This window comes from Botryllus schlosseri, chromosome 6 (assembly GCF_051294905.1).
Source record: "Botryllus schlosseri isolate E-star chromosome 6, Bs_hap1, whole genome shotgun sequence".
Taxonomy (NCBI): Eukaryota; Metazoa; Chordata; class Ascidiacea; order Stolidobranchia; family Styelidae; genus Botryllus; species Botryllus schlosseri.
Genome location: NC_137241.1, coordinates 9,723,007 through 9,748,825, shown reverse-complemented (window position 1 = coordinate 9,748,825; position 25,819 = coordinate 9,723,007). Strand labels below are relative to the sequence as shown.

At 38.9% G+C, this 25,819-nt stretch overlaps 1 protein-coding gene across 1 annotated transcript in view; it reads left to right on the top strand.

Annotated features, from left to right (window-relative positions):
• The first annotated feature begins 6,607 nt into the window (after positions 1 to 6,607).
• The window catches only part of LOC145440219 (uncharacterized), a 108,062-nt gene continuing 88,850 nt past the window's right edge, over positions 6,608 to 25,819 (top strand). The window contains exons 1-23 of the mRNA XM_080317789.1: positions 6,608 to 6,818; positions 6,922 to 7,003; positions 11,184 to 11,262; positions 11,321 to 11,546; positions 12,443 to 12,616; positions 12,683 to 12,848; positions 13,804 to 13,925; positions 13,987 to 14,100; positions 14,155 to 14,229; positions 16,077 to 16,220; positions 18,984 to 19,127; positions 19,443 to 19,611; positions 19,667 to 19,773; positions 19,829 to 20,000; positions 21,207 to 21,335; positions 21,399 to 21,531; positions 21,997 to 22,137; positions 22,196 to 22,451; positions 22,509 to 22,703; positions 23,322 to 23,527; positions 23,630 to 23,768; positions 24,234 to 24,386; positions 24,448 to 24,597. Coding sequence (XP_080173915.1) covers positions 6,746 to 6,818; positions 6,922 to 7,003; positions 11,184 to 11,262; positions 11,321 to 11,546; positions 12,443 to 12,616; positions 12,683 to 12,848; positions 13,804 to 13,925; positions 13,987 to 14,100; positions 14,155 to 14,229; positions 16,077 to 16,220; positions 18,984 to 19,127; positions 19,443 to 19,611; positions 19,667 to 19,773; positions 19,829 to 20,000; positions 21,207 to 21,335; positions 21,399 to 21,531; positions 21,997 to 22,137; positions 22,196 to 22,451; positions 22,509 to 22,703; positions 23,322 to 23,527; positions 23,630 to 23,768; positions 24,234 to 24,386; positions 24,448 to 24,597 — 3,349 coding nt within the window. The 5' untranslated portion in view covers positions 6,608 to 6,745. The remainder of the gene's footprint in view (positions 6,819 to 6,921; positions 7,004 to 11,183; positions 11,263 to 11,320; positions 11,547 to 12,442; positions 12,617 to 12,682; positions 12,849 to 13,803; positions 13,926 to 13,986; positions 14,101 to 14,154; positions 14,230 to 16,076; positions 16,221 to 18,983; positions 19,128 to 19,442; positions 19,612 to 19,666; positions 19,774 to 19,828; positions 20,001 to 21,206; positions 21,336 to 21,398; positions 21,532 to 21,996; positions 22,138 to 22,195; positions 22,452 to 22,508; positions 22,704 to 23,321; positions 23,528 to 23,629; positions 23,769 to 24,233; positions 24,387 to 24,447; positions 24,598 to 25,819) is intronic.

The following is a 25,819-nucleotide window of genomic DNA, read 5'->3' as shown; positions in this document are numbered from 1 at the left end:
TTACCTCGACCAAGCCCACTTGCGCGTCACTTGCTAAATCAGTTCCATCGCGTTTAGTGAGCTTCAAACCTAATCTCAAGAATGTGTTTTGTAGATCCATCATACCGATCTGTCTTTGGCAATTGTACTTCCCTGACATTACAGAATGTATTAAAGCTTAAAATTAATACATATACTGGAATGGTCTCAACTGAGTGAATCCTGAACTATAACTACCATGTATGCCAGAGGTCTCAAACTCAAATGTGCTCGCGGGCCAATTTCCTAGTTTTGATGACGCCGCGGGCCGCAGCATCAATGATAGGGATATTTAGTGGCCTATTTGACGGGACCTTGCAGACAGGCATTCCACAGACATCATGGAAATGTAATTTACTATTGTACTATTAACGCTTTTTGACACGGAAAAAAATCACATTTTCAAATATTTGAATAAAATCGTTTTTGTGCCGGGCAGAATTTTTTTAATTAACGAGTTATAGACGTCATATGAGAGGATGCATTCATGACATCGTAAAACTGTCGGGTCATAATATTGCAACTAGTGGACCTATGACGAGCAACAACTTTATGTAGACTATTTTAAAATCTACTGAAGATTGATCTGAAATCACAGCATTTGAGCGGTGTAGCCTAATCCTATGGTTTTGATATCGTCTTTGTAATTATAGGCTATTGTTACTGTCATTGCCAAACACAAATTAAATAAGCATAAGATTTAGCCTTCGATATATCAATAACAACTTAAATACACTCATTATTGAGCCATAGTAATAATAGCATTGCTTCTTAACCTTTTTAGTGATCGTAGGCTACCCCTTGTGCTTCCAATAAGATTTCTCGTAGCCTCTGTCCATGTTCAACACAATTTCTGATGGTACCTATTTAAATCAGAAAGCCCATTCACATAATCGCGCGCAGCGCGAAGACTATTTTCCAGTTGAATAAATTGGCCAAGAAAATATTCCACAGCATATGGGCCTACAAATTCTACAATGCATCTCTTACTCCCTGATGTGGTGCTTCGTACCCCGATGGGGTCTACGGGCCCTGGTTAAGAACCCCTGGAATAGAAATGTCCAATCGGCGTAGAATTCGTTGGTGTTACAGCTGTAGAGCGTACTACCACCTTATACTCGCCACTGATAATTACATGGATGAAGAGAAAAAACAACATACAGCGTTTAACCAACTATATAGCCTACGTCACGGGGGTAACAGAATACCCATGGTTACCATACTGACCTGAATAAATATCTGTATACCCTAGGCAACGCAAGCTACGACCTTTTGATTTATTACTATTCCCCATGAAAGTTGCATAGATTGATGCGTCCGTAGGATTACCAAGTCACCATTCTGAGTCGCAAGTCCTTCTCCGATTTCAGCGTTTGACCCGACTCAACTCGAGTCATTTTTATTTAATCACCCAGTAAATCCGAAATCAAGTAATTTTACGAGAAGGTCGCACCCGACCAAATCACAATTTTCAGTCGCGAATCATCAACGGGTCATGTTTTATCATCATGAACTAGAAATGCGACGTAATAGCTGATCTTCTACCGCATGGTAGCTTTTAAAAGTGATGTGATAGTGATGTTTGTTGGGATTTCAATGATTTTTATAGTAGTTTTTGCGTGAACTTTAAGTTCTTATATCACTTAAATATATTGTTGATTACGTGAAATTCCAAAATGCCGTCGCGGGCCGCACAAAATCCTCTCGCGGGTCGCATGCGGCCCGCGGGCCGCGTGTTTGAGACCTCTGATGTATGCAAAGCGGTGACATTTTATACACGCGAAAAGTGAAGAAAATCCCCCTGTTGGTTGTCGAGTTAATGCCACTTTTCAAAATTCAGGGTTTATACATGGGTCATAAGGTCGCCATTGTAACTCGAAATTTCTACTACTTCATAGCTTGATTTCTTTTGTAAGGGACAAATGACTAATGAGTAGGGCAATTTTTTTTTGACATGTCAAAAAAAGTCAAAATTAGGTCAAAATTTGTCAAAATTGTTTACAAAGTCAAACATTTTTTGACCTCTGCATTTCGTTTGTATCGTAGATTTTGTGCTGTCGGTGAACTTATCATTTGATATTTTACAGCTTGTAGCCTACTTTATAGGCCTACCGTTGTAAACGGACCATCGTCTGCTCATCGTGAATCATAAATGGTCACATGAAACAAATAGTGACATGGTTTTATGGTCAACGTACCGCAATATCCTAGCTGAAGCAAGACTGCTTGGACATTGCATGGTTCTTATATCAAGAAGCGCAAGCTGAAAAATTGTGATATAGACAACATTTTCAGAATGAAGCAACACGGTTTGTCACTAGCAGTGTGCACGTGCACACAACTTGAGTGTTGTGTTGTCAGCCAACAAATTCTGCTGTTGAACGTTCTTTCTCCGTTCTTGGCAAGCTACGTAGTAAGGACAGACACTTTCTACCCGAGAATGTAGGAAAGGATCTTTCGTTGTACTACAACAAATTTTAATTATTTCCACCAGAATACGTAATGTAACTACTGGAATTCTTCATAGGGTCAGATTTCGTTAAAATACTAGTTTTTCATGTAAAAATCTGTCAGTTTTTGAGCCAAAAACGTTTTTTCAGGCCAATCTACTTTGTAAGGACAGACAGTTCCAACCAGAAATGAAGATAAGTAGTACAATTTTAACATTAAATGCGAAAACACCTAATTTGCATACGTGAGGTCAAAATTTGGTCAAATTTCAGTTTTTTTAGGTCAAAAAAGGTCAAAATTCAGATTTTTTAGGTCAAAATCTTCAGTTTTTTAGGTCAAAAAAAAAATTGCCCTACTAATGAGGGACCAATAACCGTGGTCCCGAATAGATTTGCTCAACAGACGATAACAACTGATGGAAAAATGTCGCCAAGAATTAGGGGGACACAAAATTGTGTCCCAATTTTTTTCGTACCCCAACTGCTACAAAAATGAGTACGGTTGTCTCCCAAAGTAGCGTAAAAGGTAATTATATATTAATGTTCAGTGATTCCATCGGGAGATAAACTAGGCTACTTGACGAAGGTTGCTGTACAGACTGCCTTGAAGGCTGATTGCTATCAAATTTCGCTTGAATGACGGATAAATCGCTATCACTGTTTGACGCGACAATGTCAACATCCCTGATCTGATCTACATGAATTCCTCGCTTGCATATCTCCTTATTATTGACAGACTCGCAATCAGACATGGGGTAATCGCGATTAGTAATCGTAATCGATTACGACGATTACAGCATTTTGAAGTAATCGTAATCGCAATCGATTACATTCGAAAAAAATCCGAAGTAATCGTAATCGTAATCGACTACTTCCCATATCTAATCGATTTTTTGTGAAAGAACGATTACTTTTTGTTTGTACAAGGACTATGACATAAACTGAATATTCGTGAAAAAGAATGAGATAATATACCATGTTAGCGATAGCACAAACGTCTGTTTTCAAACGCCACTGCTCATTATTACGTCAGAAGTATTAGCTCCGCTCGTCATTGCGTAAGAAGAATCCACACATAGTAAACAGACATGCGATGGACATTGTGGTGTGATTGTAAGAACGCCCCCCGTGGTGTATATTAGGTTATCAATATACTACAGAAGCCCCTACCTCGCATCAGGATATTGATCACCACTATGCCTATAGTTTCAAATAGTAACTTATGTATTGATGTTTGGTTGTGCTTAGTTAAACGCAGTTTACCGTTGCTGCTTGGCGAGCAGGAGGCCTACGTACGCACGTGCACCTGACGAAGATTCGGAATTTTGTACTCGTCGAATAAAACATTGCAGTTTCCACAACGAATTACAAATATACAGCTGCTGATATATATCATAACCGAGCCGTGCTCAGCCGTTTCTCGTAACAGCAGCTCGCAGTTTATGTATTAAGTTGAAGGCAGTATTTTTATGTTCACTATATATTATTCTCATATAACGACTTGAAACGGGCGTCAATCGTTATTTCACAGTTCGTCACTCAGCATTTGGACCTGCCGCCATAACCATTCGCTTATATAGCCTGACATGTTAGCGTGGGTTGTAGCTAGAATCAGAACCAAAACAGCAATTCGTCCCCCAGTCCAACCGTTGGTCAATTTTCAAAACTGAATTTCGTCAATAATATTGGTAATTGCATTATATTACTATTCCTTTATAACCTCTCTCAGCCCCGAGTGTCAGATTTACCTGTAGAGCTGGGGCACGTAATTCATAATTATAGCATCTGGTATGTTGTTATAATTACTTTATTGTATGTTGTTAATTCGCGACCTCCAGTCTGTTGTATAATCAAAAGATATTGTACTCGCCCAAACGTAGCAGACTAAAAGAAGACGAAGATAAAATTGACGAAATACTTCGTAATATACAAAAGAATATCGAGACAACGATACAAAAAAACGGGTGGTAATGAAAAGAGCCGGGAAGCCATAAGATAAAATGCGTAACCTAACTCGCACCTGCCTACCCACCTTGGAGTAGGTAAGGCCTTGTAAGGACGCACAAAATCCTCAAATGCACAGACTAAAAGAATATCTTTCGTGAGACGCACACACAAATTGTCACGGCTTTATTCTTTTGTAGATGCGCCGGGTGACATTTGCATTGTGGGCCCAGATTGGAAGGACAGGAGTTATTAGTCATGCCCACCCAGCACGGCTATTGGCAATGGACGAATACTCTAAGTTTCGACCAACGTAGCCTATTTCTTTGGTATCACATCCCGCGGAGTTGCGTGTTGCCGAAACTGCACATGTCTTTTGGTGTGTTGTGGGATCGTGGCGCGGTAATGACCGGGTCCGAAATGCCTGTTACCATAAAAGAGCCTATGCATGTTTTTCTTGAGGGGAAGAGGTATGCATTTCAAACCCAGCTATCTACTGGAGCAGGGTCACCAACCGTTTTGAAACAAAAAGCTACTTCTTGTGTAGTGTGTACTGGTCATTGCGACGACCGACGGGTTACCACTTACTCCCGCCGTTTATCCGTGCTCACTTTGTTTACAGAGAGCACTGGGCCGGATTTCCGCCCCTTACCAAGAACAAAAAACGCCCACTCGCCAGGACTCACACCAGCTCCTCGGGGCTCAGTTGCGTAGCTGCAGTGCGCGCCGAAGCGCCAGTCTCCGCGTCGAGACTCGGGAATATTAACTATAGATTCCCGTTGAGCCGCCGCGTGGGCGAAGACGAGCAATGCCCCGAGCGACTGCGTTCGAATGTTCCTTGGGATCGGCCGACCCATGTTCAACTGCTGCTCGTATGAAATCAGCTTCAACTTTCAAATCTCTCATTTGGACATTTGCGACAGCGACCGCGGGTGGCTCATTTGGTCCGCGTTGGTGACCCCTGTACTAGAGACATTTGAATCGCAAAGCTCGAAGAACATTTTCAAGAATTAATTAAATTCTCAAAAATACTCTATAATTTATGTTGGTTTACGAAATACTTTTGAGTCCCCTTCGAGCACGCTCGAATTTGGGGTGCGGCAGGTAAAGACCTGGCAATAATGCAAATCGTCCGTGCGATAAGTCATCCCCTATAAAGTTGGGCAATTGGTATATTATGACGTAATAAGCAAATGACCCATGATATATGAAGAGAGTTCATATCTCATTAAGCCTTTTCATCGCAATCCTTGTATTGTCTTCCAATATATCATTTAAGATTATAGTCCTAAGAAGCAAAACAAATGTAATCGTGAGTAATCGTGATTACATTTCTGATGTAATCGTAATCGTAATCGACTATACTTCCTGATTTTGCTGTAATCGTAATCGTAATCGTAATCGCGTGATTCTGAAGTAATCGTAATCGCAATCGATTACATTCATGAAGTAATCACCCCATGTCTGCTCGCAATATGCGATTGCTCGAATGAGGGCTGAAGAAAACGTCCTTCCTGACTTCGATTCACGACGACGAGCGCTAATAAATTTATTAAGCCCGTAAGGTGGTAGCATAGAATAAAAATCCAAACAACATTGTAACCACTAAGTATCAAGGTACGCCAAAACAACAGTCTGGTAATGCCAGGCATAGCATAGCGCAGCACACCATGTATGATATGGCACTATGGTATGGTGACGAACGAAATGTAGGTACAACATATGGAAATCTGTAAATAGTGTATGAAAGAAGAGTTTAGTGTAGCCTGGAAGAATGTTGGTATGGTGTGGCACCTGAAGGAAGAGGTATTCTAGTATGTAGTACGGCAAGGGATTAGTTTGTTTGATTAATTAGGAGTAAACTGAAATACAATGTAGGTTCATCAAGATATTAGCAAATGCAACGTCTTACCTCAAAAATTGACTGTGTGACTGTTAATAGCAATGTTTACTCTCCAACTTATAGCAAATTGTTACTGATAAAATGATAGAATTACAGCCGTAATGCTACAGCAATACCATTGACGTTCATGATCATAATCAGGACTTTGATGCATTGATATCGTGTATATATCCACATTGTTCCCTTATGTATCACACTATTATTGTGACATTTGAATTTGCTGTTATCGTGTTCAAAATCCGAGATTTTTTTTCAATGTTTCTGTACATCCTAATCTTTAATTGAAATTGGTAAATAGCCTACTTGCTTTCAGCTTTCAGTACCGTTGTTTACTATTGATAGTTATATATTTTGTGAAGCATAGCTCATCAGTATCAAAGCCTGCGACAACAAAGATACATTTGAAGCATGATTGACTGTACTTGCTGATATGAAAACCATGAAGAACACACTTGTCTCATTGGTGGTGTTTCTATTTGTGGGGGTCCTCACTTTTAAATCGGGTAACTAGCATTTTGAACTGTAGTTAATTGGACCATTCCTTATGTTGTATACCATCATTCTAGAGCACGACTAAAGTTAATGAAATAACACTTTAATTTTCAGTGCTGAGTGCCGAGTGTCCACCTGGTCAGTACACATCCGGAAATGCATCGTGCGAATGTCTTGAATGCCCGGCTGGTTATTCGTGAGTATCTTTTAAAGTTGAAACAGTCATAGTGTGCGATACACCTTTTGTAATAACACTTCTGACAAAAAGAACTGGCCCAGTAACATTAAGATGTAGCCTAATGTTTGGAATGAATTTTCTGCAACAGTGCTCAAACCACAACAGTGAATCAAAATGAATGTCTCAAGATTCAAACACATTTTATGGCTTTATGAGTAAATTAGAAGTGAAATGAATTTTCTGTAATCTCAACAAGATTGCTCTACCAACTTCTTCAGAATTTTTATCTATTCATGCTTGTTAGTCCCTAGTGCAAATTGATACAAGTGGGTTACACTTTTGATACCAACGCTATGTATAGGCGTACAAGTGTTTTCATAAAAAGAATGTGATTGTCGGTTTTGATGATAGGGATTAGCCTACAAATGTAACAGAAACCTAGGGAAATAAAGGTTTTCCAAGAATTAGCAATTTTGGAGTGTATGAAGTTGATATCGTTCCAAACACCTAGTGAAGTCCGAGGGTTGTTGAAGAAGACCCACTTCTAGACATTGCAGTGGTTTATGAAAGCAGGATTTGGATAAGGTGTGGTAGGCTATAACCAATGCATTTTTATTTTAATATACCAACCCTACATGTGCAGTCGTTGAATGATGTATGTGCGACCATATATTTTGTAATGAGGCAGTTCACATACTCTTACTGAAATTGGTATTTTTGCACATTGGCCTATTTGTGCTGCTTTTTACAGATATGATAGTCTTAGTGACAAAATATTTACAAGGAATATTGAGAATAGCTGAACGACTTGGAAATATCTGCTAAGAACTGTCAAACAGTCACATCCGGAAGTTCATTTATTTTGCTGGGAAAATATTAGAATAAGTTCCAGAGTAGACTGAGATATCACATACTGCAAGGGTCACTAACATGCATGCCACATGTGGCCGGGCCCTGGGGTCATATTTTGCGGCCAGTGATCTCATTTGAGATTTCTCGAAGAACGTCAAGTAAAGCATTTTGAAATGATGAAATTGAATCCAGTTTCAAGATGTTGTTGTTGTTTCAAAATAAGCTATTCTCATGTGCCCAACATCACTATTCGTCACTATCTGAACCGACTTCTACATTGGCGACAGCATTCTACTGAGGGAGAATCGGCTCAGAGACTGCCACTATCAAGACATTTCGAAAACGACTTAAGTATTCCCCACAAGATCCTGCTTTGTCGAGAGATAGTACTGTCTCTAGCTTGCCCCTCAACATCGATTCCTCAGTTGCCGGGAAGTGGTGACAGGTATCGTGCACAGCTCATTGTTCAAAATAACATGATAGCAAAGATCGTTTTTGTATTTCTTTTAAAAAATTGATTGTTCTTTTGTGGTGGGCTAACTATGACTGATGTAAAGTTTTAAAACGTGGTTGCTAAACTGTGTGGCCTATTTTGTTTCAATATTGAATTCTTGCGGCTTGTGGCCTCTACAAAATTTGAAAGGTGGCCCGGAATCCGTTTTGAGTTGACAATCCCTGATCTACTGGTGCATTTATAAGACGTTTTAAGCGACTGGTACATGAAAATATTTAGCTGCTTGTCCAATTTGCCAACCTTTGATAGGCCCACATTACTCAACAAGTGGTCAGGATGTCTGCAGAGTTTTATATCGATCGAGGTGGTCTACGAAGCGATTTCAGTTAAATTCCGAATGGAGTGATTCCATTTGTTTGCAAAAATCAACATCACCTGATGTTTGCTTACATTCGGAGATGTTTATTTTCAGAGAAACCATTAATGAATCTCCTTTGAATCCATCGAATGCCGATGATGATTGATCAGTTGTTTAATGAATAGTTGACCTCAATGATATTTACCCTATCATCACTAAGCAAATTAGCCATATTCCTACTGCTCTGTTTACATCTGCTTTGTGTAAGAGTCCTGGAACAAAATGACAACAATAGCACCCGTCTTCGGTCATTATCCATGTATTGTGTTGGTTTCGCATCTATTTGCCGGTTTGTTACGTTGCACATTACGACCACCATCCCTGTCTATTTTGGTTGAAACATCTAGATACGACGGATTGTCTATATTTCATTATTACGAAATTGTAATTAAGGCGTTTACATTTAGCTTCTGATTTTGAAGTTGCAAATTGTCAATATTCAGGACCAATCTGCGCCACCAACAGTCAAACTTTAGATAACAGTTACCAGTAGCCTAGGTAGTGCAAATAACTACAAAAATAGCACTTTCACTTTGAGTATTGCGAGTTTAAGTGATAGTTTATTGTCCAAATACTCATTTCCACTATTATGCAATAGCTCTTGGATCGGTTGTATGAATTTGCCTGGTCCTAATTTTTGGTGACATAACTGTGTAGCTATAAGTTGATTTTACTTTATACAATTTAGCTAAGATACCCTTTTTCATGAGGTTGGCCCAGAAATACATAATTTTGACTGAGAATAGTGAATTGTATGCTCTAAGACATTGTTATTGAATTGCTATTAGTATAACAGAAAAATCGAACAGCCAATTTTGTTTCTTGTATGAGTTCGCTATATGAGACTCTTGTAAATTTCATACCCAGAATTGGGGGATACGCTCATATTTGATGCCCATTCTAAGTTGGTCATGTCCAATAGTTATACTTAAAATGAGTCTTATTTTTATCTAACAGAAAATGGTACAGTAGGCCTACATCTGTTCACCATCTAATATGATACCACCATTTCACCCTATATTTTCCAGGTCAGCCATTCATTGTGCCACCCTAAGAGCATAACAATGGCTCAGTGTTGGATGGCTTTATTATGTATTATCAGTAAATCCCCATTCTTGAATATATTTCTCAATTGGAATATTGCCTTCTTGTTTTCTCAGCACTATTCATACCTTTGTATGTTTTTGTTTTGTTGTTAACTACAAGTTATATTTAGATGAAGTAACACTTTGAGTGTTTCACAAAAACTTGTGCTAGCTATTAGCAATATATCAAGGCTGATGATTTAATAGCTCTATCCTACACGGCAATTACGACGTCATTTTGAATAACAGCGTTCGTTATTTTTGATGTGATTTGCTTTGGAAACGTCTCAAGGCATTGTTTACTCTGACGCACTTAAGAAATGAAATTCCGTTGACACAGAATTTGTTTGACGCCCAGTCTTTCTCCAATATTGACAAAACTCGGGTTCTTGTTTGATCGTAGGAAAGTACGCCCCGTTACATGTGTAATTCACGGAATCTGTCGGTATATTGTGATGTTGAAGTCTACGTCAATTTGTAAACTGTTATCCGGTTGCGTGGTGTTTTTTATTGCTTTGAACTTGTGATTTTATTGCGACGTCATGTCGAAAATGACTTTCGCTGAGCGGGCAACGGATGGACAACATTTTCATCTCGCCCTGCCGCCAATTTTAGTTTTGCATAGCTCCTCTTTAATATCCCAGAAAATGCAATGAACACCGTACATCACCAGGCTGCTTTTGTAAATTGCTTTAGAACCAAATATAATGTGAACTAATATAGTACGGTATGTGAAACAGGAGTTTATTTACTCACTGATGTCAGCAGCATCACAAGACACCAAGACACAAGATGACAAAAATGCTTAATATTTTTTTTGCAGAATTTATTAGTAAAGTTTTGACTGCTACTGAATACCATAATAGGGGCAGTAACATTTGTAGTAAGCCTATAACGAAAACATTAACAATACCACGTATAACCTTATGATATGTCTATCTTCGATTTTAAATATATAGCCTACCTTTTCTGATTTAGAATTTTTATCGATCTCAATGTTTGATTTCTGTTTATAATGTTCAATTATAATATGCAATTACAGTAAGCATTGATAACAAAACTATCTTTAGTGGTATTAATTTTCAAAAACCATACTCCTTACTACTTAGAACTCCTTGTCCCGGACAACAGATCATTCAGTCCATATTACTCGGATTCTAAACGTAAAAAATGGACTTGACATTATATTTTTAAAACTTTCGTTAGGCGCTAGAATCAAATTGACTCATATTACATAGGGAAGTTGCGGGTAGCAATGTTGCTTGAAAAAGCGACAGAGCGGCCCAGCCACTAAAATGCATTGATTATAAAAAGTTTTGAGTAAAATTATATTAAGAAAGGACGCTACTCAACTTTCTTTATCGGTAATATTACAAACTTCCACAACAGTTGCGATGGCGGAAACAACACAGGCAAGAACCCGTGCCAACCGGGCAAATACAGCGATCTCGGCTCAGACAGCTGCACGGTAAAACACCAAACATCTTATAATTCATGACAAACTCTTGCATGATTTTCTATCTCAGCCTTGCCAAGCCGGCCAATATTCGAGCGCCGCTGCTTCTAGCAGCTGTTTGACCTGCGAGGCTGGATATTTTTGTCCGGCCGGAAGCTCTGTGCAGTACAGCTGTGGAGGAGGTACTTATTCTATCCCGGGATCGGACTATTGCGAGCTATGTCCGGCCGGAAAAAGTTGTGCAAACACATCCGCTATTCCCATCGATTGTGCAGATGGAGAATGGAGTGTTATTGGTAAGGATTCTTACTTTAAGCAGACTTGGGATAACTAGATAATTAGACAAGTTTATTGTAAAATGCCAGTAATCGAATTGTAATCTAATTCGTAAATTGTTCCCATGCATTAATTTTAACTCCCAATGTAATTTCTAGAATGAAAATGCTGCAGGAAAACTGCTTAGCCTATAGTGCGAAATGAGTCAAACTTTAACTCAGATTTGATAAGCAATATGAGCTAGGGTTGTAACCAAGTCACAATGTTTCGAGTCACAAGTAATTCACAATTTTATAGTTTTGACTCGAGTCAAGTCGAGTCATTTTCAGTTCATCACCAAGTCAAGTCCGAGTCCAAGTCAGCTAGTAGAAGGTCGAGTCCGAGCCAAAGTCATTATGTTAACTGTTCCGTTTCCCATTTAATATCATAATTTTCTGCAGTTTTAACAGTTTTTGGCCGTATTTTCCAATTCCGGATCCAATCAGGACTAATATACGAAATACCAATAATGGGGCCCTGTACTATTCTTCGAAGTTATGATGAAATATTTGTCTTGGCCGTCCTAGTGTTGAGTCAACACAAAAATGACTTGAGTCGAGTCATTTTGCGAACTTGAAATATTGACTCGAGTCGTTACAACCCTGCTATGAACTAAACTTAATTTTTGTTGTATTTCTTTCTAATTGGGAATTTAATTTAATTTCTTTGTGCATGTGCAGTAATTTTAGTTCCAATCTAATTTGAGAAAAAAACTGTAGCTAGAATTCTAATTCTCATCCAATTTGTAAGAGTCAAAAATTTCCTAGTCCGACTCTATTTCAAGGATGACTTATTTTGATAACATCAAAATATTTGAATCGTATATTCAATTCATATTCTCTTCCAAGAAGCTCATTAAAATATTTATTTCACACAGGTCGAGATACATGCAGGCCTTGCAGTGCCGGTTATGAATGCCCAGACAAGACAGGAGAAACAATTTGCCCGATCGGTACATTCAGTCCCGACCTTGATTCGGCATGTTACGATTGCCCGTCGGGGCAATACGCAGCCACCGCCGGGGCAGAAAATTGCCTGACTTGCCCGGCAGGTAACAACAGAATAGTTGCAATCAGAAAAAGTATCCGGGTATAATAAGTTTTTGCTTAACATACAGGGAGTCAGTGTAGCAACTCGGCAGTTCCACCGGTGCTTTGTCCGGAAGGTACATACTCTGATGCCGGTGCCGACAACTGCACCGCATGTACTGATGGGACGGTGTCATTGAGCGATCGTACCGGTTGCGACGATTGCCCCGCCGGTCATGAGTGTCCTTCTTCCAGGTGCAGTCATCTACTTATACCATTGTTAAATATTTTATAAGAGCATGAAACGAAACCAAAGTAAGTTATTGAATCAGTGCTGGCTGGTATTTTTGAGTGTGAGGTTGGCTTGTTGCTTGAGATGCGTTCTAGCCTTGGCTTAGGAACTAGAAACTTTCTGTCAGATTCATCATCATTTTACATTATCTCTGTGGGTGTTTTAGCTCAGTGGTTTTTAATATAGGAAATTTGGGCTGATTTTATGCGATAAGAGGGCAGTCCAGGAGGTGGGAAAAGCCATGGGCAATTGCGGAGCCGGAAAAGATGAACCGAGCTTCTAGTGAAGTTGAATTTTTTATATCATAGGTCATTGATGCTATCACAATAGGATTGAACTAGTTTAGGCTATATCTTACAAAATTTGGTTTTCATGGCGAGAGATTTTAACTGCATAACCTACCAGGGCCTAGGCTCATCTGCTGACTCATTCCCTCACTTGGCAGAGTTGGGTATGTAAAAATTTCTTTTTTAGCACCAAAATAGTAGAAGTAGTATACAAATAAAACTAGTTGAATAGCCTATGTTCTACGAGTACCGGTATATAAAAACTACTTGAGCACTTGTCAAGAGTAGAGTTACTTTGCTAATAATGACATGCTGCTTTTGGGAAGGCAATAAAGACATGTCAAGCTTGATAAGAACGCGATGAGTCAAAAAAGTTTGAGAACCACTGTTTTGGCTTAACTTAACTTACATTACTAAGATTACCAATCACTCCTGCTGCTTATAGTATTTAGGATGATTATTTGCGTATACGACATAGGTAGAAAAAAAAGGGAGCGTATATGTAAATAACAAATAATATTCTAATAATTAAATTGCAGTGATTGATCCATAATCTAAAATTGATGCCATAATGCCATATTGAAAATATACCAAAACATAGTTTTGCACAAACTACATACTTTGCTTCTAGTGTTGGACCCATACCGTGTCGTGCAGGATATTATTCTGCCTTGGGTGAAGCTACTTGCACGATTTGCTCAGCAGGTTATTACTGCGTGTCCCAGGCCAATCAGCAGGAGCCTTGCCCTTTGAGTAAGCGGCATGAATGTGACAAACTTATGACTGAGAATTTGACAATATTTTCTCAATTAAGATCAATATGCCGATGCAGTCGGGCAATTATCGTGCATGGATTGCCCTGCCGGGTTTTCCTGCACAAATGATACAAAAACAGCATGCCAAGGCGGACAGTACAGTGCAGAAGGAGGTTTGAAACCTTTGTAGCATTGTATCGCTTGTTCTCACATATGAATGGTTACAGATGCCGCTTGTTATAACTGTTCTGCGGGTAGATATTGTCCCGCTGCGGCCGGGACAGAATTTCAATGTTCCGAAGGTGAGACACGGCTGTATGACATTTATTTATTTATGTGCGATCGCTCATTTATGTCATTCTACATAATATCAAGCTTGCTATCGAGATGAAGAATTATCGAAATGAAATGATTTGATTCACAAAATTACTGGAGCAACTAAATTGATAATGCAATGTTATATTCTACTTCAGTTCTTTTGGCATTGTAACTGCTTCCAACTTGAAAAAAGTTTCATCGCCACATTTTAAAGTAAACTCGAACTTGACAAATGAAGCTCTTTTAATCAAGGTTAATGTATTCAAATGGAAAGGGAGTAAAGAAGGAATGGCTAGAATACACCAAAAAAGTGGGGTGTGAAAAGTAGGTCGTTCTCTAATAGTCGTCACCTGTAGCTAGTGAAGATTGGAGAAGGTAACTATACAAAGAAGAAACACAAGTCAAAAAGTAGTCAAAAAGTACCCCTAAACTTATAATAGTTACTACCGGCGGTGTTTGGATCGAGCTCTACCTTCGAGTCACTAGTTATCTCGAGTCATTTCATATTTTCACTTGAGTCAAGTCAAGTGTCAATTCACAATTCAGGTCAAGCTGTCTTTGCGAAATACAAAGCATGATTAAGTAATTACATCTTGCTAGTTCTGTTTTAAATCTAGAATGAGTCACCATTTTTCATCAATTGAGGAAGGAATATAGAGTTTCATATACATGCAATAAGGCGTTACAGGCCTATAGCTCACGCATGCGTAGAATCGCTTAACTACGTAAGTAACTGTTTACCCACCGTCTATAATTTCCTGCCAAAATAGGGAATAGAATAAGAAAGCTCAGATGGTTGAAACGAATTGATATAATGCACTACCAAACTACATATCCATGAGATAAAATTTAAGCCGGCCAATGGTTGACGAGTAATATAAACTTAGAAACTATATTCAAATTCAACTTATTTAATACAAGAGTTTTGCTTTATGGTATCACCGAGCACCGATGTCCAGTTTACAGAACAGAGATAGATACTTGGCTATTATATTGCTTTCCTACTATAGTTAATGACAACCTACGTTGTAAGCTCCAATCACTTTGCAGTCAATTTATATTTGTGATAGGACAACAGAGGTTCAGTGAAATGCAAAATCATTGAATGAATGAAATTGGTCGCTGTCACGGGTCACACCAGCGTATCGGGAACACATATGCAAAATACAGCGATTTTTATCGTCGATGATTAATTGATGATTTGAAATTAACTCGTAAATTTTGCTTTGAGTCACGAGTCAATCCTCATTTCTGAAACCACGAGTCAAGCCGAGTCATTTTTACAAAGTCAAGTCACATGATGATGTTCAGGTTTAATAGTGTTTGTCAATTTTAATCCGAAATACACTGACCGTTTTGACTGAATTCTCTATCTCTCTATCATCGATTTGTAGGCTATAAAATAGACTCAAATGAGAATTTCGAGCTAAAATCTTTTATTGTGCTCTGCTCTGATACATTCAAGCCCCAAAATTTGTGATGAAATTTTAGACACCGCTAAACAGCAATCGTTTACACTGTACAAACAGTGAGTGAGTAAAAATAAGTAAAACAAGTATGAGTATAATTTGGGCAATATGGCAAAATGTAATGCAGATAGTGTTTTGACTGCTTCATCTGACTCTGGCCCAACAGACTCAAATTTCACACTCACATGAATATGTCACAATCCTACCCCTAAGACTTCTGGGTCTCTGAGCTTCAGCATTTAAATGACTTGGATTTGAAAGAGGTAAGACATATTATGTATGATTAAAGGACAGAAAAGGCAGCTATGCTACTACCTTTGCCTTATCACTAGCATTAAGTAAAAACACCTTCAAAATTTCAGGAACATACAGCACAGGGAGGAGCGTAAATTGTATCACCTGTCCCGCTGGCTACGAATGCCCCGATTTTACATCTGCCATATCCTGTGGGACTGGCAATTATTCATTTGGTGGGCAAAGATTTTGCTCCGTTTGTGGGCTTTCTGGTAAGATTGTGCTCGGGTGTGCAATAAAATGAATCCTCAATACTTTTAGGCATTCAAATCCTGCCTTTCAGCATGGTACTCAATTGATTGCAAACTCATTGTCAGTTTGTCAATTGTTTGTAATATAGTTGTAGTACAAGGTTGTAGTTTGCTAAAATAAATGTTAGCTGTATGGAATTTGAGAAACTTGCCATCAGGATAGGATTATGGGCTAGATTTTGCAAAGAAGGACAGCAGTTAGTGTTACATTGAAAAATAGCTTAGTGAAGAAGATTGATGTTTAGGAATTTTATATGTCATCTTACTATAGCTTGGCTCCAATCATTATCGATAATGAATTTTTTCTGGCTTGTAATTGGCTTATTGCCGAGAGTGACCAGGCAAGTGCGGTGATTACATGGGGGTTAATTAAATGTAGAGAGAGGTGATGCTGATTCATTATGCTTTTGTGCAGCAGATGCAGTGGATATGGAGATTATTGGATTGTGCAGCCTCGAAAAGTCAGGTGTAAAACGACATGGTTGAGGTATTCCTTATTAAGCAAAGGTCGTTTCATATTTTTCAGAAATCGGCTGCTTGCAATAAGCCATTAGGCCACTCTATGTGTTTCAAGTGTTGTTGATGTCCAGCCTAATCATTCTGGTATTGTTTTCTAATTTTATGTGGACACTTGATTAACTCTCTCTCTCTCTCACTCTCTCAATAATTGATCCTGGTCTAATATACCGCAATTTACCTGGATTGATCCAGCATTGAGACATCATCTAATACATTACCGGGAAGTTTTATTTTGTGTTGGTCAAGACTTTGCTTTCTGTTAAGGGGGCACTTCTCTTTAAAAGTGATTTTTTTAGGTGTTCACGTTTGTAGTCATAAATTCCCAAAGGTAGATGCGAGCCCCATGATTCATACATTGCTGGAAAGGGCAGGAAATTTCCTTTCCAAATATGGTCTTTATGTTGTACCATGAGCATGTACCCCATCGGTACACTTACTCAAAAAAACATGAAAATATTGAACACGCGTATTAAAAATCCTAAAAACTCAAAAGTCTGTCAAGATTTTCCTTCAAATATTGTTGTAGTAATAGTACAGGTATATACCTACAAAATAATGGAGGGATTTTCAAAAAAAGGTTTTCTAACAAAATTTATTAAATTTTTGTCAGCGAACCCTAAATTTTCATTTTTTTCAAGATTCTTTCCCCTGTAAAAATTTTTCTGGACAAAATTTTGAGAAAACGCTCCATTATTTTATTATACGTACCCTAACCATCATTTGTGCAAAATTTCAGATGAATCGGACAAGCAGGTGCCGAGCAGATACAATTTTTGTGCAGAAAAAGTATATTTTGAGAAAAACGCGTTTAAAAAATTAAAACTACAATAACTTCGAAAAACAAGGATATGAACACTGATCATGACATCAATGGCCACATTAGTTGATTTGCATCACACATTGAACCATATATAACACAACCTGAGCATTAATAGCCGCCAGGCACATAGTCTGATGTGTCTAAGGACTCTTGAACTCTTTAAATTTTTCACAGCGAGAGAGCGTCGAGATGCAGTCTGTCTTTTTTTTCGCTTCAAACCAGTTCCATTTTTGTGAACGTGTTCACTGGCAAGTTTAGGCTTTCAAGAACACTCAAGTATACACTGCATCCAATATTCCAGTTCAGTACGGACATAGCTACAGCACGTTTTACTGCCATAGTTCATAAGTACCTTTTCTTCAGGCACCTTGGCCCTATGGTCGCAACGAATGACTCATTTTGGGTTTTGGTGAATCCACCAATGCATCTTTCCATTTCAAAGATTCTTCTAAAACTCTAAATTTCCTTGATCGACTCATTCTAGGCATATTGATAGCTAGAAATGAAAACCAATCCAAAACAGTTATCAAAAAACAATACATACTACCCAATATTGTCAGTCAGCAGTTAATGAATAAAAAAAGATGAAATAGGACAACACACAACCCCCATCTGGACCATTTCCTTGGTACTGAATCAATGAAGCAGCCAAGTATATGAAAGCAGACATGCTAGAACACTTATTTATAAGCAAACAATAAATACTACCCAATATTGTCAGTTATCAGTCAACAAATCAAAAAAGAAATGAAAAAAACAGCCTCAACTCGCCTGCTTACTGAATCTGGGAAGCAGCCAAGTTTATGAAGGCAGACTGGCTAGAACTATACTAGAACACTCATTTCGAGCTCTACAGCATAGATTTCACCAGATGGCGCTATTTCTCCCAGCAAAGGCGAATGTTGGATTAGAATGAACACGACTGCAGCAAAAATTGGGCTGTAATTCTTTTTTTTTTATAAAATGGTCCCCAAAAGAAACTAGTTTTGGATAAGAAGGAGTTGGAATATCATAAAAATAATGACATATTTGGAAAGAGCGTGAAATTTCCGTTCTAGATCGATGAAGAAAAAAAAAACACAAAAAAATTATTTCTAAAGAGAAGTGCCCCCTTAAATAGCTAGCTATCGATTGTTGAATTTTAGTGACTGCTAGCGTTAGTATCATACAGCTTATGTTTTTAACAATCCAGATAGAAAGATAAATGTATTTAGCAGACCATTGTCCTAAGACAGCGCAAACATTGTAGCCTGTGCAGCATTTTATTCCATCATAATTGGAATCAATTCACTAATCAGAATTTTGTAGTTCTACAGATAAGTGAAATACTAGCACACTTCCGTTTCTGACGGCGGAATAGTAAAATTTATTTTAAATATTTCCAGATACGTTCATCGGATGCACTCTTGCGGTAGGCTCAACAACATGTCAGTACGGGGAATATGACAATGCCGGCACATGCGAACCTTGTGTACCTGGGCAGTATTGTCCAGATCCCAGCGCTACTAGCCCGCTCGACTGTCAACAAGGTGATTCTCTCAATGATCTTTTGTGCATACTTGGATGGTTAACAGAGGTTAAAAATTAATGTATCAATTGCATAAAATGGATTGACATATTGTATGATGCAATTCTTGATCGGATAATCAACAAATCAAAATGCCTGTCAAGCTTGCTTGAAAACCAGTAGAACTTTGCTGGTTATATAAACCATGTTAGATGCAAGGATAACGTCAAGCATTTGGCTGTGGGCGTATGTCTTCGTGTTACAGTTGAAGTCAGATATGATAACACTACTCAATCCTAATTGGCTTTTCATTTCCTGTGATTTTTCCCTTTTACAGGCTTTTATAGCGACATGTCCGGAGCGATTTCCTGCACAAGATGCCCACCCGGTTATGAATGCCCCACGAAAACCGCCTTAGGACCTCAATGCTCTAATGGTACTTATTCCAGCGGAGGAGCCACCAGTTGCAGTACTTGCGCAGAAGGATTTTACTGCCCTTACACAGAGTAATATGGAATAGTATTATTTCATTGTCTCTTCAATAACACTGTTTGCATTCAGTCGAAGCGCCGTTATACCATGCCCACCAGGCACATACTCGGAACAGAATAGCCCCGAATGCGAACCCTGTCCGGCAGGAAGCGAATGCCCATCTGCCAATGCGCCACGTAACGTTTTGCTGTTACTAATACCTATGAGATTGTTGCATATTGAATGTTGCAGCTGATCCGTGCCCGGATGGTAGTTACAGTCAAGGAGGCGCTGTTGCTTGTACTGAATGTCCCGCTGGTTTTGCGTGTCCGTCCACTGATACAAGATCAGACTCCTACAAATGTGTTACTGGTAGCTATTCGGTCGCTGGCCAAAGCTCGTGCGAACCGTGCCCGGAAGGAAAGTAAGTCTCATAGTGGACTCTCTCTGGAAAGTATTTTTTGTATCAGAAGCACCTCAATTTGGTGCTTAGCAACAGACTTGGACAGCTAGAAAAATTTCATCTTTTCCGAATTAGATTAGAATTAGGATTAGATCCACACAAGTTTTTCCAAAGTAGATCAGAATTAGAATTAGAGCTACACAATTTTTTCCAAATTGGCTTGGAATTAGCATTAGAATCGCTGAATTCGCAATCTCTTGGAAATTGAATGAAATTGTGATTAGAAAATAAATGCAGCAAAAATCAGTTCAAATCAAATTGCATTCCCATAACCATGACAATAGTTAACGTCTGTACACCAAGCTAGGCAGTGTCACCGCAATCGCAGCCAGCGATCTGATTTGTGATTTTGGAAGAACGTGAAGTAAAGCATTTTGAAATTCTAAAATTGATTTCAGTTTCCAATTATTGTTGTTATTGCAAAATAAGCTACTACTAAGTACAGCGTTGTACTAACGTAAAGTTTTAAAAAGTAGGATGTTGTTCGCAGTCTACAAGCTACTATGCTAGCAGGCTAGCTTGTTATTCGTCACATTATCTACTATGACTGTACGGTGCATATAATACAATGACGGCTTGGCACTTGATTTCCCTTCGCGTGAGATATATTCTTGTTAATTCGCTGCAAAATGCCGCGGACAAAGGGGCATTTTTAGGAAAACAATAAATTAGATTAGAATTGAAAATGCAGCATAGAAACATTTCACAAATTAGATTAAAATTAGATTACTGGCATTTTGCTCTAATTTAGGGGAATTAGACTACTAGAATTTTCTAGTTGTCCAAGTCTGCTTAGCAAACCGTAAATGAGCATTGAAAATTTATTGCAGCCCATTTGGCACTTGGTGAATTTGCCATTAGGTGTCAGGGTTAGGTTTCAGGGTCTGGTAACTTTGAATTAAGATTACGGACTGCCGAGTGCCGATTCCCAAAGTCCTGAAATCACCGGTAACCGGTCATACACTATATATTTACTATATGGTGCCTAATTCTAAAAATTCATGTTACTTGCAAAGTATGCATACTTTTCGGGGACCAGTAAGGAACTCCTTACAGACTAGACGTTGTCCACGACTGAGATAGACGACATTTTGGAATAAAATTCATATACAAACCTTATTCTAGTAGTTACGGCTGATATGTGTACACTTCAAACTATTTCAATAGATTCTGCCCGTCTACCGACGATGACACAATGTTCGACTGCCCAGATGGATATACATCCGCTGGAAATCGCTCCATATGTCTCCAATGCCCGGCAGGTTATGAATGTCCAGATAAAGTGGATGAAGAAGGGTATTGAGCATTAAGTTAGACATGGACATGTTGTGTGTTTGACGTATATGTTCTTTGTTCAAGGACACCTTGCAACCCTGGTTCTTATTCATTTGGAGGTCAAATCGCTTGTACAGAATGTCCTCAAGGCCATCAGTGCGCGTCAGCGATAGCAGCGCCTGTTCCATGCGCCCCAGGATATTACGCTGATACCCAAGTATGTAACAAATGCATTAGTGTGTGATTGTTTCATTTGATTTCAATTCATGAATAGAGGCTTGGAAAATTTGGTTTCAATATATAAATCTGCCTGCTTTTTTCGTAGTTTACCATAGAGTAGAGTTACCTATTGTTAATTTTTCTGTTGTTACCTGTGAATTATCGAGCAACGTAAACTCGAACCTATGTATTCTCACCATTGATGAATCTTTTCTTATAATATTGCCGTCATGCCTAATGAATGTCACATTATCAAGTCATAAATCTTTTGTCAATCGCAATCAATCGTTTCATTTCAATACTTCATAATGTTGCAGTGTACTTGAAAGGTTTAATAGTTTCCGATCAGTCTAGTAATTCAAGTCTTATCTGAAGCAACAATAGCATTTAAAATATTGGAGTCCATTCTTAGGTAGCCGACATGTAAAAGGTCGTGAAGTCTTTACGACATCACTATTTACAGGGCAATGCGAATTGCACCGCGTGTCCGGCCGGATCAGAGTGTTCCAACCCTACTATAGCACCAGTATTATGCACGGACGGCACGTTTTCGCTCAACTCGTCGGTGATTTGCCAGCCCTGCAGTCCCGGATATACATGCTCGGTAAAACACTTTTTAAAATCTCAAGTTGTAACCGTTCAGTATCTATTTCCTTCTTCAGAATGGCGCTGAAATTCCAAATCCTCCGGACGATGTTTGCGAACCCGGAAATTGGTGTGATGGTAAAGATGCGTTCCCTTGCCCAGCTGGAACTTATAATGACAGAGAAGGTGGAACCAGTCAGCTAGATTGCATTCCATGCCATGCCGGGTATTACTGCTTAGGCAGAGGCGCGACTTCCGGTAATTCAACCGAGTGTCCAGCCGGATATTACTGTCTCGAAGGAACGACTAGACCACGAGTATATCCATGCCCAGGTATAGCGGAAACTCACCCACTCTATTGGACAGTATTACTTTATTTCTCATTTTTAGGCGGTACTTACAACGACAGTACTGGCGTGGGCAGTGAGAACGATTGTACGATATGTCCGGCTGGTTTTTACTGCACTGAGGGATCTTCAGTTCCCGAGCCGTGTGAGCCTGGATTCTACTGTGTGGCTGGTCAAACGACTGCGTTTCGCAACCCTTGTCCCGGTGGTACTTTCACCGGTAGCAATGGATTGACTAGTAAGATTGATGGTTTTGTTTCTTTGTAAAATTTGATTTTGGTTTTAATAACTTAGAAACTCAAGATAGCACAGGAATTTTCCAACTTCTAGATTTGGGTCCTTCTTAACACTCAATTGTGATGTTGTGAAAGAATATTTGTCGGTATTTGTTGTATAAAAGTATTAGCCAGTGTATTTGTTCAAATAGAATTATGTATAGTTGCATGTAAGAATGTTGGAGATTTAGACCAGGGGTCTGCGAGTGTGCGATCTTTTTGACAAGCATGACAGGTATTAAAAATACAGTGAAATTAGTTGGCCATAATTTTTAAGTAATTGAAATGTAATATGATTTAGAAACGTAAGAATGTATAGTTCTACTTGGGTCAAATAATTGAGAAGCAGTTGTAAATGTTATTCCAGGTATTTATCGTATTAGTTATTGTAATTGCAGACGTACGAATGTAATTATTTATTATTGTGATGTAATTGATTGTAAAATCGTGTAATTCGTCACATTCTGCTATTAATGGAACTAGACAATATGTGCCTTGGTACTACAAAATAGTGGGTATAATTGGCTACTGATCGCCACTGGATATGAGAGAGCGTCATTCATGGCATCTTTTTATTTTAGACGCGACAGAATGTGAGACGTGTCCCGTTGGACATTATTGTCCTTACGGTAGTGCTAACACGCCGTCCATCACTCCATTGGAATGCCCGCCCGGGAGTTATAACCCCCAAAACCGGAGTATCGATTTATTGAGTTGTGTTGAATGCGACCCTGGAAGATCATGCAACGTATCTGGCCTTGAGAGCCCAAATGGGGATTGTGATCAGGTGAAATGATGATAATATTATATAAATTTTAATTGGGCCAACTTTATTAAAGAGTCTTGTGAATTTTGCATTTTCCCAAAACTCATCAATTTCATGTTACAGGGTCATTACTGTCCACTGGGGACCGCATATCCGTCCACTTACCCTTGTCAACCAGGTCGATATACGGATTTGACCAATCTCACCAGGTCGGATGAGTGTTATCCTTGCCCAGCCGGGTCCTATTGTACGCTGGGAACAGGTAATGTAATGGAACTGTTTGATTGCCCGTGTAAGAGCGTTAGAAGGTCGTCAGTATTGCAATGTCTCAAATAGATGTTGCTCACAGCCTGTCTTCATTCATTCCGAACAAATCAGAATTATTTTCACACATCCTGTATTATACATTCTGGTGGCAATAGTGTTAGATCTCAAGATATTTTCATGTCATAAAGCTTCGAGATTTCGGTTTTCTGTAATTGAAATTGTCTTCCTTCGCATAGGCTGTGTTTTCTGAACACTCACTATCATATTTGGCATGAAATTTTGCCAGCTCGATTGTTATATTGTTCTTAGCAGGACAGGAAGGGCGCTAGTTAGAATTCACCATATCACAATGCTCCATTGACATACTATAATGGTTTTGTTATGCTTTTCTGTTTGATATATGGATCCGTGATTAACCATCCGGTCTCCTGAATGACTCTTCGAGACCCTCCTGTTGCAGCGAATCCATATCCATGCCAGCCGGGTCATTACTGTCCAATGTTCACCCCATTTCCAACACGTTACGCTTGTCCACCGGGCACCTACTCGAACCGTACGGACAACGAGAAATTAACAGATTGCACAATATGCGATCCTGGATTTTATTGCTCAGGTATAATTGGCGATGAATCTTTAAGTCGAAGTCAGCTTACAATTCAGATTTTTTGTTTCAGGAGGAGAGTCGGGTGTCACTGGATTTTGTCCACCTGGTTATTATTGCCCAAGCGGCACTGTGGCTTCAGACCAATTCCCTTGTGATAACACAACGTATAATCCTACGTTTGGAAAAGATGCTCAGGATGATTGCAAGCCATGCACGCAAGGTATGTCAATTAAAAATCCCTGAGCAACATATTTTTAAGTGCAACGTTCATTTTCATTTAGTATAATGTCTCAAATATAGAGCCTTCTACAGCAGCTCTAACTTTAGTTTAAAAATTTGACTGACCACTTGTAAATGCCATAAATGTGCTTGAAACTCTGCTTAAACTTAAACACAAGCTCAGTGGGTCATATGCAACAACGTTGAATGCAGTCAATTTTCAACGTGTAGGCCTACTCTGCCAAACATCATTCTAGGGGTTCCATGGACTAATTTAAGGGGTGAAAGGTCTTTGTTTAAGCTAGATCTATAAAATTACATCGTCCATATTTATAAGATCTGTCATTGTGTTCACTGTTCAGTTTTGAGTTCAATCTGGTTCAACCTCCTTTTTTCTGCTCTGCTCGAGTGACATTGAATGGCTCGCATTCATAATATAGTAATTTTCAGTCGTAACAGTTTCTGGCCCTATTTTCCAAGTATCAGGACTGATAGACGAAATACGAATAGTGCGAAAACTTTACACTATTCTTCAAAGTTACAATGGAATGTCTGTCTGGGCCGTTCTAGTCTCGAGTCATACGACTTAGTTCGAGTCATGCACATTGCACAGTGACTCAGTACAATTCGAGTCAATACAAAGATTGACTTGTGTCAAGTCATTTTACTCATTTGAAAAAACGATTTGAGGCAAGTCGAGTCATCTAAAAGTCGCGACTTATGTCGAGTCATGACCAGACATGGGGTAATCGCGATTAGTAATTGTAATCGATTACGACGATTACAGCATTTTCAAGTAATCGTAATCACAATTGATTACATTCGAAAAAAATCCGAAGTAATCGTAATCGTAATCGACTACTTCACATATCTAATCGATTTCTTAGTGAAAACACGATTACTTTTTAATTGTACAAGAACTATGACATAATCCGAACATTTGTGAACAAGGAAGAGTGGTTACACCAGGTTCATTGATAGCACAGAATTCTGATTTTCAAACGTCACTGCCCATTATTACGTCAGAAGTGTTAGCTTTGCTCGTCATTGCGTAAGAAGAATCCGCACATAGTAAATAGACGTTCGATGTACATTTTACATTGTAGATATACGCCTGCCTTGCTGTATATCAGCTTATCATATACACTCCAGAGTCCAAACGCCACTACCTCGCAGCAGGATAATCATCACCAGTCTGCCTAGTTCCAAATAGTGACTGTGTA